This window comes from Gossypium arboreum, chromosome 4 (genome assembly GCF_025698485.1).
Source record: "Gossypium arboreum isolate Shixiya-1 chromosome 4, ASM2569848v2, whole genome shotgun sequence".
Lineage (NCBI taxonomy): Eukaryota > Viridiplantae > Streptophyta > Magnoliopsida > Malvales > Malvaceae > Gossypium > Gossypium arboreum.
Window position 1 is genome coordinate 8,669,061 of NC_069073.1, and position 15,354 is coordinate 8,684,414.

The window sequence follows — 15,354 nt, forward strand, 5'->3', positions numbered from 1 at the left end:
ACTTATAACCTGGATTTGAATAAACAATGTTTTCAAAAGTTTTATAACTTAATTGTTGTATTATTTATCTCAATGAATATTGAAACAAAATTATAATTACTACGGCAACGAATGTGTCATCTCATATCTCGGACCTAACGATTTGGTCAAGATTGAGGTATTACCTAAGGTGTGGCCAAATTTTTACAACAATAATAATAATAGCAGCCAGCTACAATTATTGAGTTAATATTCAATTTTTTTTTTTTTGAAGTTATAACAATTCCAAAATATTCAATTCTTCCAAACACTAAATTAAATAATTAACTCAATAATTAAACTGAATAACTAACAAGCTGTATATTTTACATAATGCGAGACTCAAACCTGAAACCTCAAAGATGATTAATATATTATCTCTAATAATTGATGATGAGGTCATTATTTTCGATTCATCAAATAAAAGATAGAATAAAAAAGTGTCCTCAACGAAATTGTATGGCTTTCAAAGAGAATGAAAATATGTTGGTAGGATTCAAGTACAAGTATAGAATATAAATATATACCTTACATGTTTCAAGGATACTTTGGAATAGAATATACAACAATGCACACACTTATGAATATATACCTTACATGTTTCAAGGATACTTTGGAATAGAATATACAACAATGCACACACTTATGATAAACCAACCAAAAACAGAATCAGTCATGACATTTCTAGAATAGAAAAAATAGCACAAAATGAACCACGAAAAACAAAGACACAACTACGTAAATCTGAGTTATCAGGCATCCACATTATCTCCTAACAGTAAATGGAAGTCATGAGTATATATTGCTTTATTCACATGATAGAAAATCATTCGTAGAGCACACCCTTGGCAAGACTGTATGTGAAGTATGTCAAAATCAGTACACACGGAATCTCGCGTTCGAATCAAGACCCAGGAGTTTTGAAGTCAAAACAGTAAAAATCTACTTTCAAACTTCAATAGCTGTGTAAACTAGGAGTAACCTCTCAAAAGCTTAGGTTTATTCTCCTACCCCCTCTTCCCTGTAAGCCTACAGTTATTAGAGATGTTCTTCGCAACTCAAGTGACGGTGTTTGATGAAGGTTTGCCGTCTTGGAGGGAGATGACAGTTTCAAATGCACCAACCAAGGCCTTAACCTTACTTTTCCGGGTTTCAACGAGTTTACTAGCAGTTTCTTCAATGACATTGTTAAACAAACCCTTTTCATCTTTCTTTCCCTGCAAATCCTGGTGTCTCAAAACAACTTTTTCCCCACAAGGTTCATTGTCATTCATGTCGCCATCAACTTCTCTTGTCCTAAAGGTTCTCCGCTCAGCCTTAATATTTTGGTTGACCCCAAGTAATCTTCCTCGCCTGAACTTGAGCCTCCTTGGACCATTATTCTCGGTCTGAATGTCAACAACCTTTCCTCTCCTAAAAGATAATTTCACAGGCCGGCTATCCTTTTCTTCGGAGAATACCATCCTACCCTTTCTGGACCTTCCGCCATTTTCTCGTTCCAAATGTTCTACTTCTTCAGTATTTACAGTTTCATCTTCATCATCTTCATAATATTCAGAGTCCGAGTCATCCTCTGTATACTCAGACTCGTCTTCATCTCTCCCACCATGTGATGACAAAGGTGGAGACATTGTAAGGGAGGATGACTTGGGAGATGAAGCAACAGGTGGAGGCAATTCAGCAGCACAATTTTCATTTTTATCAGATTCCAACAACATATTTTCTGTCTCCATCTTGATCACATACAGGGTTTTCTCTTCAAGTGCGTCGTTATTGCGTACCTTTTGTTCATCGGGAGGTTGCTCTGATTCAGCCTTTTCAACTTTGTTCTGATTCTTCTGTAGAGGCACAACTTTTAAGTTTAGGTTCTTCCTTGCAGTTAGACTTGTAGCTCTAGCAAGAGAAGCTCTTGGAGACAATGAGGCTCTTGGCGATGCCAATGCTTTCTTTACAGCTACTTTGGAGGTCACAGTCCTCTTCCTCATCTTTGTATCACTACTTCCACTGTTTCTCTTAACACTTGAAGCTCCTGAAGGGACAGAAGCCAAAGGAAGCTTTTCTACCTGAGATTTCGGCTTCGAAGAAGTACTAAGTGCTTTAGAAAAGTTTTTGTCATTAGGTTTCGATGAGACTTCTTTCGAAGAGACTCCTACTTTCTTAGAGGATGTTGATCCACCCTTCTGCATGACTTTCGAGGCATCGGATGAGTGGGATTTCAAATTGGGTGAAGATCTGAGCTTTGCAATTGATGTCTTTTTTTCCTCCAACAGTACTTCATCATTCCTAGGAATTTGGCTGTTGGAAGAGTTTGTTGACACTTCAGGCGTGACAACATCAGAGCTTTTGTGGCGACTACGAGAATTGGGTGGATGTTTGGACTTAAGCTTTGCAGCTGATGTCTTTTCTTTCTTCAACTGAACACCATGTATCCTAGAATTATTTCCATCAGGAGAGCAAGTGGGCAACTGAAGCTTGATAGTGTCAGGCATATCAGGGGTATGAGATCGGAAATTGGGAAAAGATTTGGATTCACTTGTGGATGTCTGCTTCCTCTGCACTAAGTCTAAGCTCCGAAATAAATTTGGCTCATCACACAGCTTTTCCACAATCCTCTTCCGGAAAGGATGTCTAGCGATCTCTTCAGATTCATGCTTCTTTCCATATTTGCAGAAATCATGACAGGAGCCAGTAGAAGCTCTCAGATAACGAGGAAGAGTTTTTTCTCTGCTGCTCACCGAATCTGCCACTGCCAAGGAGTTTCTTCTCGAATTGCCCCCATCTGACCCAGAAATATCTAGTGTCACCGGTGAACCAATACTCTCCTCAGCCATCAGATATGTAGAAGAGAATCAAAGTTGAGAAAACAGATAATCCTGAAAACCAAACAAAACTATATTAGTCGGTTTTCAACTAGATTAAATACATTAAAAGGACTGCTAGATGAATGAAGCATATAAAAGAACCAATCTAGCTCTATTCTGCTGTTATACTGAATATCATTAGGCTCAAGCGATTACCAAAATCTGTCTACCCGGAGAACAAGACATAAAAGATTAAAGGCCACTAGGAGCTAGTTCCTATGATCGAATTAATCTCGAAGTAAACTTCGAGAGACAAAAATCGGCATGAACTAGAAAGAATACAAGAACAAGGACAAAAAAAAGGAAGAGATAAATACAACCATTTCATATATAAACAATTGAGTTTGATTTCATCATACATTCTTGTTCTAGAAATGTCATAAAAAAAAAATAAAGAATCATTTGGCATATCCAGTTTGATTCAACCGTAACAATTAAAGCATTTTTCGATCAATACAATAAACAGCCAAGTAGTGTTTCTTAAATTTCTTTTTGTTTAATGTACAATCAGAATGGAAAATTTCTGAAAAAAAAAACAAAGCATCAAGTATACAGTACCACAAGGTTTACTGTTCAATCAAACAGTTAATAACTATATGAACGAATACAAAAGCAAACTCATTAGGTTAACAATTTCTTTGGGGGATTACATCAACAAGCAATTTAGGCAAAGCAATAAAAGAAAGGGTTGAATCATTCTCTAATCTACCAACCTTAGAAACTGATCAATAATCCATCAATGAAGACTATGTCTCACCTCAAATTCATACCAAAAAGAAACATAAAAACTAAGCTTCCATCAATAAATCTCATTAAAATCGCAACTAAAACAATTTTTTTTTATGAAACAATTCAAGAGTTCGATAATAAAGCAACTTTTACCAGAAAAAAAAAAAGTGAACAAGAAAAGGAAAATCCATATAATTCAAAACAAATAAAACAAGAAACTTCCAAAGCAAAGCAGGAGAAAAACTCGATTTTCACTCCAAATCCATCTCCAGTATCACATTTCCAAACCACCCAAAAACCAAAACCCACATAACATTTTCTCTCAACCCCCCCCCCCCAAGAAAAAAAAAAGAAACCTTTTAAATGTAAGGAAATACCGAAAAAAGAAAGAAAATGGATAACAAAAAGCAAGGAGAAGAAGTACCTTTCTTTTATATTACGTCCAAGTATTAAATAAGTCTCTGCTTAACCAGAAAACTAAGGCAACTAAAGAAATACGAAATAGAAGAAGGGGTTAAAGTGTTTAGTATGGAAGCTCAGAAAAAGGTCGTTTTGGGTTGAAGATCGTGCAAGCAACTGTGTGTATATATATATATTTGTGTCCTTTTTCAGTATGTTTGGCTTTGCTTTGCGCGTTTGGTTTTGTTGCAGATTTCTATGGAAAGAGGAAACGGAAAAAAGAGAATGACCCACTTATAAAGCGTGGCAGATATAGTATCTATATCTCATTTCGTATTTCATTTATTATTTCCATTTTATTTTTATTTTATTTTTATTTACCAACATTAAATCTCATTTAAATTTAATCCAGATTTTATTATTTAAATTCATAATATTAAATTTTATATTTCCTTAGATACTAAAAATTATGGTTTTTACTATTTACGTTATAATTTATATCTAAAATTTGGTATCACCTGCAGTTAGAGAGTTTGACCAAAACTTACAAAATAAAATAAAATAAAATAATTATAAAATATATAAATAATTAGTAAATAAAACAAAAATAATAATGTAAAAAAACCCTCACAAAGTAACATTTTTTTCATCAAACACATAATATTAAGTTTTTTTTAATTTGTTTTCATAATGATTTTTTAAAAATTATGGATAATTTTATAAATTGTTTTTTTCTTAAATAGGCAATATTCTATTTAAAGTAAATTTAGATTATATGGTTTCTTAGAAAAGATGCTCAAAACAGAATTAGTTCTCACTTTCTAAAATGAAATTGAAAATTTTCAAATTTTAAAAATTTCCTAAAACATTTTCTTGAGTCATTCCCATTTGATAATAATAGTAATAATAAAAATTAATATTTTGATGAATCTGCTAATTGATAGTTGGGTTTGGATCGAAGCGTCATTATTATTGTTTAGGCGCAGGCATAATTAAAATTAGAAATTTTAAAATTTTGGTCAAAATTAAATTAATCGATTAAATCGAATTAATTCAGTTAATCGATCAATTAAACGAATTAATTCGGTCAGAAATTGGTTAATAGTTGTTTGAAAGTTTAGTTATTGATTAATTCAGTTCGAAATTGAATAATTAACCGAATTAACTAAACTTTCAAAAAACCAATATTATATATTACCAATTCAGTTAATTTTGGTTCATTTCACTAATTTTAGTTAATTCGGTTAATTTTAATTTGATTAATTCGGTTAAATGAACATTATCAATTTATTTTTTGATATTCTTTATACTTGTTTTAACAAAAAATACAAAATTTTTGAATTAACCGAAATAGTTCGGTTTGGTTAATTTGTTTTAAGAAAATTTCAATTTGGTTAATGGTTAAGAGTTTAAAATGTTCACTTAATGCTAGTTCAATTCAGTTAATGCACGGTCATTACATGAGTTTTATGTATCATTATTGATATATTATCATTGGATAAAATAATAAATAGTTTAGGACTTACAATTAAATGTTAATAATTTTATTTAAGTATAATTAAGTTATTATATTATTTTTGGGTTTTTTTTGTTTAGGAGTTGAGTTTTACATAGGGATTTTGTTTTAGAGTTTATATATATATTTAAAAGTTATTAGTATTTATTTATAAGTGTTTTACTATTTTCTAGAGATAAATATTAAATTTATACTTGAACTTCATTTTAATATTCAATTTTATATATAAATTTTAATTTGGTGTAATTATGCACTTAAAATTTGAATTGTAGTTTATATATATATATATGAAACTTTGATTTTGATTTGATTGTATACATTTAAAGAAAGAAATACATACATTCATTTCCATATCGGATTAATATAATTGTTTTTATATATAATATATCAACATGAAATAGTGCTAATTTGAGAATGTCGTTAGTGATTTATGAAAATTGAATCAAGTCAAAATTTAATACATAAAATTGCACAAATCAAAGTTCATGTATGACATTACATATTAGATCGAAGTTCATGTATAATTTTGGTATTTATATCTAATTTTATTTCACCAATAATGAAATTTCATATTGTTATTTATTATTGGTGCATGAAACTTTTATGCTAATTATACATCAAATATTCACAATTAATTTAATCATATAAAATATTATCTTAACCCATACTTATTTTTAAAAGCAAGTTTTTTTTCGATTTATTTTTGAGTTTCATATTTTATCTATACATACAAATATTCAAATTTAAAATAAATAATAAATAATTTATCTTTGAAATAAGTTTATTTTTTGTTTAGAAGATCAAATTTTCAAAGTAATTTATGCTAAGATTAATTGTTGTAATTAACTTGACTACCAATACATGATGAATGGCTATCAATTTGCCAGCTTAGATATTAATTGGAAACATAAATGATATTTAAACCTAAAAAGTAAATTCACCTCAATCTCATTATTTCCAATAGATGAAACATAAAAAGAAAAAAACTCGTAATTTCATTATCATCCCCAATTATTTTCATAATAATATCATATTATTTGACTTATTGTACATACAAATAATATAGTAGGAAAAAGATAATTATTATTATTTAATTACAAATAAAAGGTAAAGCTCTAACAGCAACGTGACTCAACCCCAGGTTACACCTAAAGTAATAAACACCCTAGCCATCAGGTCGACACACATGGTTCAATCCAACACTAACGTTTTCATGTTTTGTCAAAATAACCCTATAATTGTATTTTTAAGTCTTTTTTGGCCATGCCTTTGCTCATTTTATTTCAATATGTTTTTTTCTAATGATTTAATAAAAGTATACAAAAGTTAACGGGGATGATTTAGAATTTCATATGTAGAATATTTTAATGAGATGTAATTTATTATTTAGATAAGCTAAAAAGATAATTACATGTGAAAAATAATAAAATAAATAAATAATATATTAAATTAAAAAACTCATAATTTAAAGAGAATAAACGTAATTATCTAAAAAATTAATTTAGTAGAAAAACTTCCCAATAAACAAACATATAAAATATTGAAACCTTTGGAAGGAAAATAAAAATTGCATATTGAAACCTTTGGAAGGAAAATAAAAATTGCGACTTAGAATTTATTCATTAAATCTGTTAAAAAAGCAGATTGAAAAAAAAGAATAAAGGTTGATGATAAAAAAAGGCTCAAAAATACAATTAGGGGCCATTTTTACAAAACATGTAAATTTTAGTGGCTAAATTTATCATTAAACCTTTTTCTTTTACGAATTACAAATGAAAGACAAAGCCTTAATAATAACACGACTAATGCAACTTGAACTCAAACTACACTTGAAACGATAAATACCCTAACTATCATACCAACCCGATAATTAATTTTGATTACTCTTCTTACAAAGCTAACTTTTCATGTGCCATTAATCATTTTCTTTCTCCATTATACATCCTTATATTTATTTATAACATCGTGAACCAAATAATACCATTTATTTATTTGTTTTTAAAAATCTAACATTAAAAAAAATGACATTTGTGATATAAATGTTTTAAAGCAACACGACCACGTTTTTTCAAAAAGGAAATATCCATTTCTTAAAAAAGTCGCTTTCTTATTAGATAAATCTTTAAACATATTCTATCATAGATAAAGGCTGATATTTTCTTTAATAAAAATTAAATGTATTTTTCACTTATATGATGTGAAAAATTAATAACCATTAAAGTGTTTTTTTTTATACATTTTGCGTACCAACTTTTATTTTAGAAATTTAATTTTTCTATTCGCAACATTTTTAATGATTTCTGTTAAATTTAATTATGTTGTATATTCAAGGTATTAAGTTTTAAAGCTACATGTTTAACACAAGTCAATTAACAATGCTATCGACTAGATTATACTTTTTCTAAAATCAGATAAGTAAAATGATTAAATTACTCAAATAAAAACAAAAGGACTAAATTTTAAAAGTTTAAAAGTATAAGGACAGAAAACAAATTACACCTTTTCCATTTTTAGTAGTGTTTCCTTTTCTTTCGTTCTCGGTATTTATGAAAAGGGGACGTACATTAATAATTAATGTTAGATAAGTCCCAAAAAGGAAATTTCTTGAATTAGTCATAATTTCTAACAAAAAATATTTATTTGGGCAGGTTGTTTTAAATAATAAAAAATAAAAAATTAGGGTTGAAATGTCAAACTAGAAGAATATTGGGAATTGGTGGCATAGATAGAGGGGCGACCCCCTAACATGTTAGTTGTGTGGGGGTTGTCCTAAGTAAGAAAATTTAATCTTCAATTAAATAAATAATTTTACAAAAATAATAAATTAGTCATTTATTTTAAATTATAATAAAAATTTTATTTGAGAATATATTATTGTACAATTTCAATTTCCTTTGGGGGACTTATTCAAAAGAGCCACTTTGGGGGATTTTCAACAGTGATTTATTAATAAATAAAGACAAATATGAAGGATCATATCAGCCATTTTTTTTTAATGTTATGTTGGGTGGGTTAGGGGGGAGATGACTTGATTAATAGCTAGAGATCCCAATTTCCATCTATTTTCTATGGAACCGACCAGAATTAAGTGGCTTAGGGGCATCCTTTGATTTTGACCTCTATTTATTATGATTATTATTATTATTTTATGGGATCCAAGGTTCGAACTATTTTATTTTTTGGTCGGATTTAAATATGAATTACCATCATCTTTGTTTCATTTTAATTAGTTGGATTTGATAGTTTAGATTTCAAATTTTATTTCATAAATAATTTCTAGCCACTTTTATTTGTTTCGGATTACATTTTAATCACTCATGTTTAAAACGTTACATTTTAGTTACTTACGTTACTGTTTTGTTATGAAGTGGTCACTCTACCGTTACCTCTTTATTGGCAATCCAAATGGGTTTTAAATACCAACTTAGATGTTTAGTTACTGAGATGAAAATAAGTTTTTAATTAAATAAATTTAATTTGTGATTGCAATGTAGAGCATTTAAATTGGAATTTAAAACCCATTTGGACTGTTACATAGGACCATTGTTAGGGAGGTAATAGAGCTTAATGGTAGAGTAACCATTTCGTAACAAAACTAAAACTTCACATTTCAAACATAAGTGACTAAAATATAATCTGAGATAAACAAAATTGACTACTTTTATAGTTTACCCTTTTTTAATATATTAAAAACTCTTGAATTCCACATTTTATTTAAATAAATTATTTTATAGTTAAATAATCTTTTTATTCCATGATTTTTTTATTGGTATTTATAAAATTTGTGATTTTAATATTGTAAAATTATTTTGAATTCGAGGCTGTTATCCAAAAATTCTTTTCTAGAACAAGTTTAAAAATTTATTTATTTTTATTTAATATCAAATAAAACCTTCAAATTCAAAGATGAATTAAATGGACTGGTTTCTTATAAACTAAGATAACAAATCAGTCTCACAGTTTCATAATAAAATGGATTGTTCCAGAACATTTGAAACCATCAATTGACAAGATAGATTACAAACACATTTTTCATTTTGTTTTCGTTATTTCCCCATATTTTAATCAATTGATGAGAGGCATTCTTGTTAAAATTTTAAATTATAATATATATTTTACATTACACGTTGAAAGTATAATATATAAAATATGGAATAACACAAATAATATAAACACGATATAAATATATTAAAATATTTCAAATTATAATTTTGTTGAGTGTTTTCTCTATTTCCTCTAGTATTAGAGAATATCTATATGATATTAATACTGTTTAATGACATCACATATTAGCTAATTAGGCTTCATGTATATAAACACATATTCTATTCTAGATTAAACACGTGTTTATAGAATATTACGCAAGCTTAACTTGTGCAGAAAAGCAAACTCGTAGACAAACTTAGCCTACAAACCAATCCTGCAAATTCATTACAATTCGACCCCTAATTATTGTAATTCAATCTAAGAGAAGATATATGGATAAGCATAAAAAAAAATACTATTTTTTAGCAATAAAAAAAATATTATATAACTTAAATAAAATTGTTAACTTCAAACTTGAATTAATTAGTTTATAGCTTTACATAAATAAATGCTGTTTTATCTGTTTAAGCATTGGCATTGGTTAAGGCTTGGCCACCAAATCAAATGGAAAATAATAATAAAATAGAGATTTGGCATCTCACAAACTTGAAGGATGGGCTATTGCCTTTCCCAACACAAAGCTTACCTTCTTTTATATAATATATACGCATGTATTTCGTTACAGATTTTGATTATATTTCTTTTAATGTAATATCTAAAATTATTTGTAATTTTATTAACTTATAATTAAAAATAATAATATATTTTAATATATTCAAACTCATATTTTTTATACTAATAATAATATGCATATGAATCAAGTATATGTTAAAACCTTTTAAAATAAAGAAAATGAAAAGGTGAAAGTTGCATGGTATGATTGCATCAATATATGGAACTGCAGCTTTAAAACAGAAAAAAATAAAAAATAAAAAGGTATTTTTGACAAAAGGTAAATAGTAATATAAAAGTTTTATTAGAATTTTATGTGGACATCATAAATTATACTTACTTTTAAAATGAAAAATCTCAAAATTATACATAAATTATAATTTAATATATAATTATATATATAAATTTTAATTTTGTGTAGTTTTATATATGAAATTTTGATTTCATCACATATTCTTGTAAATTATTAATACAATTATTGATATAACATCATTTTATGTTTATATATTACATACATAAATAATTATATTTATCCAATATAAAAATAAATTGATGTATTTATTTCTTTGAATGTGCATGATTAAATCAAAATTAAAGTTTTACGATACATTTGAACCACAATTAAAGTTTCACGTGTATAATTGCACCAAATTAAAGTTCGTGTATATAATTATACATTAAATTAAAGTTCATGTATAATTTTGAGATTTATTCCTTTTAAAATTAATAAAATTTAATTTAATTTTATGTTAATATTAATGGAAAAATATTTGATACAGTGTAGAGTTTTTAGACTTCACAAGTAGAGTGAAGAGCAAAAATAGAGTCAAAGGAAAGCTGGTAAGAGCCCAACCCCTAAAATGAAATCTTGACTTTACCTCTAGTCAAGAGGTTAACCAATGTCTTATAAAAGTATAGTAAAATATTAAAAATGTATATTTTAAAGAAATAAAACACACGATAATTTTTAAAAATTACTTGTGAAATAAAAATATACCGTTAGTATACCAAAATACTAACCCTAATATTAATATCTATTAAATAAATAAAATATTTTTTATTAAAAAAGTCAAACCGACTCTATTTACTAAAAATGTGGTCTTGATGTTGTGTTGATCTAATTTTTATATATATTTTAGAGAGTTTCTTAAGGAACATATAATTATAGTACAAATTATTTATATTAAAAATCATAATTGTCAAAATTAAAATTCAGGAAGGACACAATTTCTATATTTTATGAGAATGAATTAAATGAAACTATAATTTTACCTCATTTATATCTCTTTTCAATAGAAGAATGAAAAAATTAAATTTTTCCTCCTAATTTTTAATATTTTTAATTAGATTTAAATTTTTTTCAAGAGGTAAAGATCAAAAATCAAGAGAAAAATCGGATTTATTATTTTCAATTGGAAATAAATAAAATAATGTAAAATTACAAATTCATAATATTTTATGATAATATATAGATGAGAAAAATTCACCTTGGATTCTCCTTCAAATCCCCACCAATGCACTATGATTCTGATCTTAACATCTTTCTTTGTTCATGCCATCATTATTCAATATGAAATAATATGAATAAAGAGTTGATGACCACAAAAAAAAAGAAAAAAAAAGAACACCAACTTATTTTATTTATGTAAATTTGGTAGCTTTAGTTGAGGAAGTTGACCACCCAACCACAAAATTGGGTCCTTGATGTTTTTGGAAATTAATTACTTCACTTCCTTGGGCTTCAAAATCTTGCTGCTTCTTGACTTTCTTGGTCATATATTGTTTCACAAGACAAGTTTTTGTATGTCCAAGCCAACCCATTTCTATATTATAAACAAGTCTAAAATATAAGAATGTGTTTAGTATGTAGGCTGTTCTTTATTCTGTTTAACTAGATAAAAAATAGTCATTTTTGTTAATCTTAAATTATATTTTAGTCATTTATATTTAAAATATTACGTTTTAGTCACTTGTGTTATCGTTTTGTTATGAAGCGGTCATTCTACCATTAAACTCTGTTACCTCCTTAAAGATAATCTTATATGGTAATCTAAATGAGTTTTAAATGCCAACTTAGATATCTAGTTACTAGGATTAAAATAGATTTTTAATTAAATAAATTTAATTTGGACTGCCATGTAGGACATTCAAATTGGTATTTAAAACCCATTTGGACTGTCACATAGGATTGCTGTTAGGAAGGTAACGAAGTCTAATGGTAAAGTAACCACTTCGTAGCAAAACGATAACGTAAGTGACTAAAACGTAACATTTCAAACCTAAGTGACTAAAATGTAATATGAGGCAAACAAAAGTGACTATTTTTATAGTTTACCTTTTGAATTATTATATAATTTTTGAAAAAAATAATTTAATAAAAAATTAGTTTAAGTTTACATTAAATAATAACTTTTTTAAAAATAATTTTAAAAACAATTCTCAAAAAGAAATTTCAAGCATGTGACAATATTTGAAATTTACCAGTAAAATTAAAATATTTTGTTGAGAAAATTTTTTATTACTTCATTTATCTTCTAATTGGTAGGTCTAATTGTTATTTGTTGTCTTCATGGTCCTTGAAAGAAGGGCCCTTAGTAAAATCCAAACATGTAGGGTTATTTTAGCAGCTTTTAATTAGGGTTTTTTTACTCTAATATTATAAAAAAAAATTTATATATCAAAATGAGTTGTCAGCTAGATTAATTACGAAAATGGTATATTTTTTGGGGTCGTACCTACCTGACAGGCACAACCCATTATTTTATTATTAATTTTTTTTTTGTTTTAAAAAATTATTATTATATTATTTTTAATATTTATATTAATATATAGATAAAAATACGGGTTTTACACAGATAAAAAATACCCGAAACGGGTCGAGCTTGTCAGGTAGACACGACTAGTCGTGTCTGACAGGTAGGCACAACACCCTGCACATTTCCCTTTTCTTTCTTTGAATTTTACAAAAAATTGGTTTTATATAACTTTTGGTCCCTCTACTAGGCCTAAAATTAAAATTCAATCTTTATACTTGAATTTTTACAATAATATTTGGTTCTATTTTTATAATTTTTTCCAAATAATTAATATTGTTAATTACTCGATAAAATTTTTGACGTGTTTTTTAAACAAAAATTAGTTTAACAAAACAATGATATGTTAAGTTAGAATAAGTTTTAAATAATAAAATTTCTAACAATATTGTATTAAAATTTTGTTAATTACTCTATAAAATTTTGATTAGTTTAACAAAACAATGATATGTTAAGTTGGAATAAGTTTTAAATAATAAAATTTCTAACAAAATTGTATTAAAATTTTTGTTAATTACTCGATAAAATTTTGGCGTGTTTTTTAAACAAAATATTAGTTTAACAAAACAATGATATGTTAAGTTGGAATACATTTTTGTTAGAAATTTTACTATTTAAAACTTATTACACTTAACATATCATTGTTTTGTTAAACTAATATTTTGTTTAAAAAACACGTTAAAAACTTTAATGAGTAATTAATAATATTAATTATTTGGAAAAAATTATAAAAATAGGACCAAATATTATTGTAGAAATTCAAGTATAAAGATTGAATTTTAATTTTAGGCCTAGTAGAGAGACCAAAAGTGATATAAGACCAATTTTTTAAAATGCTAAGAAAGAAAAGGGAATGTGCAGTGTTGTGCTCACTGTCATAGGCACGACTAATCGTGGCTACCGATGCTCAATTGCTTGAGTATTTTTTCCGTATAAAACCCTTATTTTTATCCATATATTAATATAAATATTAAAATAATATAATAATAATTTTTAAAACAAAAAAATTTAATAATAAATAATAGATTGTGCCTGCTGTAGGCACGAACCCAAAAAATATACCATTTTCGTAATTAATCTGGCTAACAACCCATTTTAATGTATAATTTTTTTTTTTATAATATTGGGGAAAAAACCCTTTTAATTAACTTATTTGCTTCAATGTTAAGTAAAAAGAAGGGGAGCATGTGCAGATATGGATCCAATTTGTTGCACATGCAAACATTGGTGGGTGGGGATGGTCAGCTCTTGGTGTTCTCAAAAAAGAAACTCATAATTCTCACATAAGAACTTACCACTTTTTTTTTTTAATCCTAGTTGTATTCATATTTATTATTTTTAACATAATGTCTAAAATTACTCATAACCTCTCTTCAATTTATAAATAGGAGGACAATGTATTTTAGCGCACTCAGACTTATATCCTTCTTTGTTGACAATATTTATGTCAATTGAATTAAGACACTTTATATTTCTAACTTGCTTAATCTTTTTTTTTTCTTATGAATTACAATAACAGGACAAAACTTGAATAACAAATGCGGCTTGAACTTAGATTACACCTGAAGCAGTGAACACCCTTAACCATTAGACCTTCACACGAGATTAAACTTGTTTCTTAAACTTTTTATCATCCATTACATTGATTGGGTGGATCTATTTTCTTTAAAGAAGTTAATTGCAATAAGTAGTTAATCAAAGAGAGTTATTTATTTTAAACAATCCTAAAATAAAGTATTATATATATATATATATACATATTATTTTTTTAATATTTGATATAATCTTTCTGCTTCACTAAAATATATCATTTTAGTTTTTATTTAATTTTTCGTTTCTTTTAGTTATTGAATTTGTATTTTTTTTATCAAATCACCCCAAAACAGATGAAAAAGTTAATGTTGCTGACGTGGGATGATATGTGTCATCCACGTGTATGCCATGTCAACAAAGTTAAAAAAAAATGTGAATTTTTTATCCGTTTTGAGGTGATTTAACAAAAAAAAAAGCAAGTTTAATGACTAAAAAATATGAAAAATTAAACAGAAGGCTAAAATTTCCTTTTGTAAAGTTAGAGAGTCAAATAAATCATTATAACTTAATATTTAAATAATTTATGTGTCATATTTCATGTTTTATTTACGTAGATCATGAATATAAAGTTTGAAGTTAATTAAAATGTCTAATCGTTAAATATATATTAATATCGATAGTTTAGATTGAGATAATAAAGATCTGAATACATTCAAAATTTTACATA

General features: G+C 26.8%; 1 protein-coding gene across 4 annotated transcripts; it reads right to left on the bottom strand.

Annotated features, from left to right (window-relative positions):
* Positions 1 to 551: 551 nt before the first annotated feature.
* LOC108460528 (uncharacterized) lies at positions 552 to 4,306 on the bottom strand. Of its 4 annotated transcripts, none has more exons than XM_017760044.2 (2): positions 3,593 to 4,306; positions 552 to 2,891 (listed from the first exon to the last, which is right to left on the bottom strand). In XM_017760044.2, the coding sequence occupies exon 2, from the start codon at positions 2,847 to 2,849 to the stop codon at positions 1,077 to 1,079; it is 1,773 nt and encodes a 590-aa protein (XP_017615533.1). In that variant the 5' UTR covers positions 2,850 to 2,891; positions 3,593 to 4,306; the 3' UTR covers positions 552 to 1,076. The 4 variants fall into 4 exon arrangements, with proteins under 4 accessions (XP_017615533.1, XP_017615532.1, XP_052882940.1 ...); XM_017760043.2 differs by having other exon boundaries at positions 4,033 to 4,303; XM_053026980.1 differs by having other exon boundaries at positions 3,762 to 4,030.
* Between the last annotated feature and the right edge of the window lie 11,048 nt (positions 4,307 to 15,354).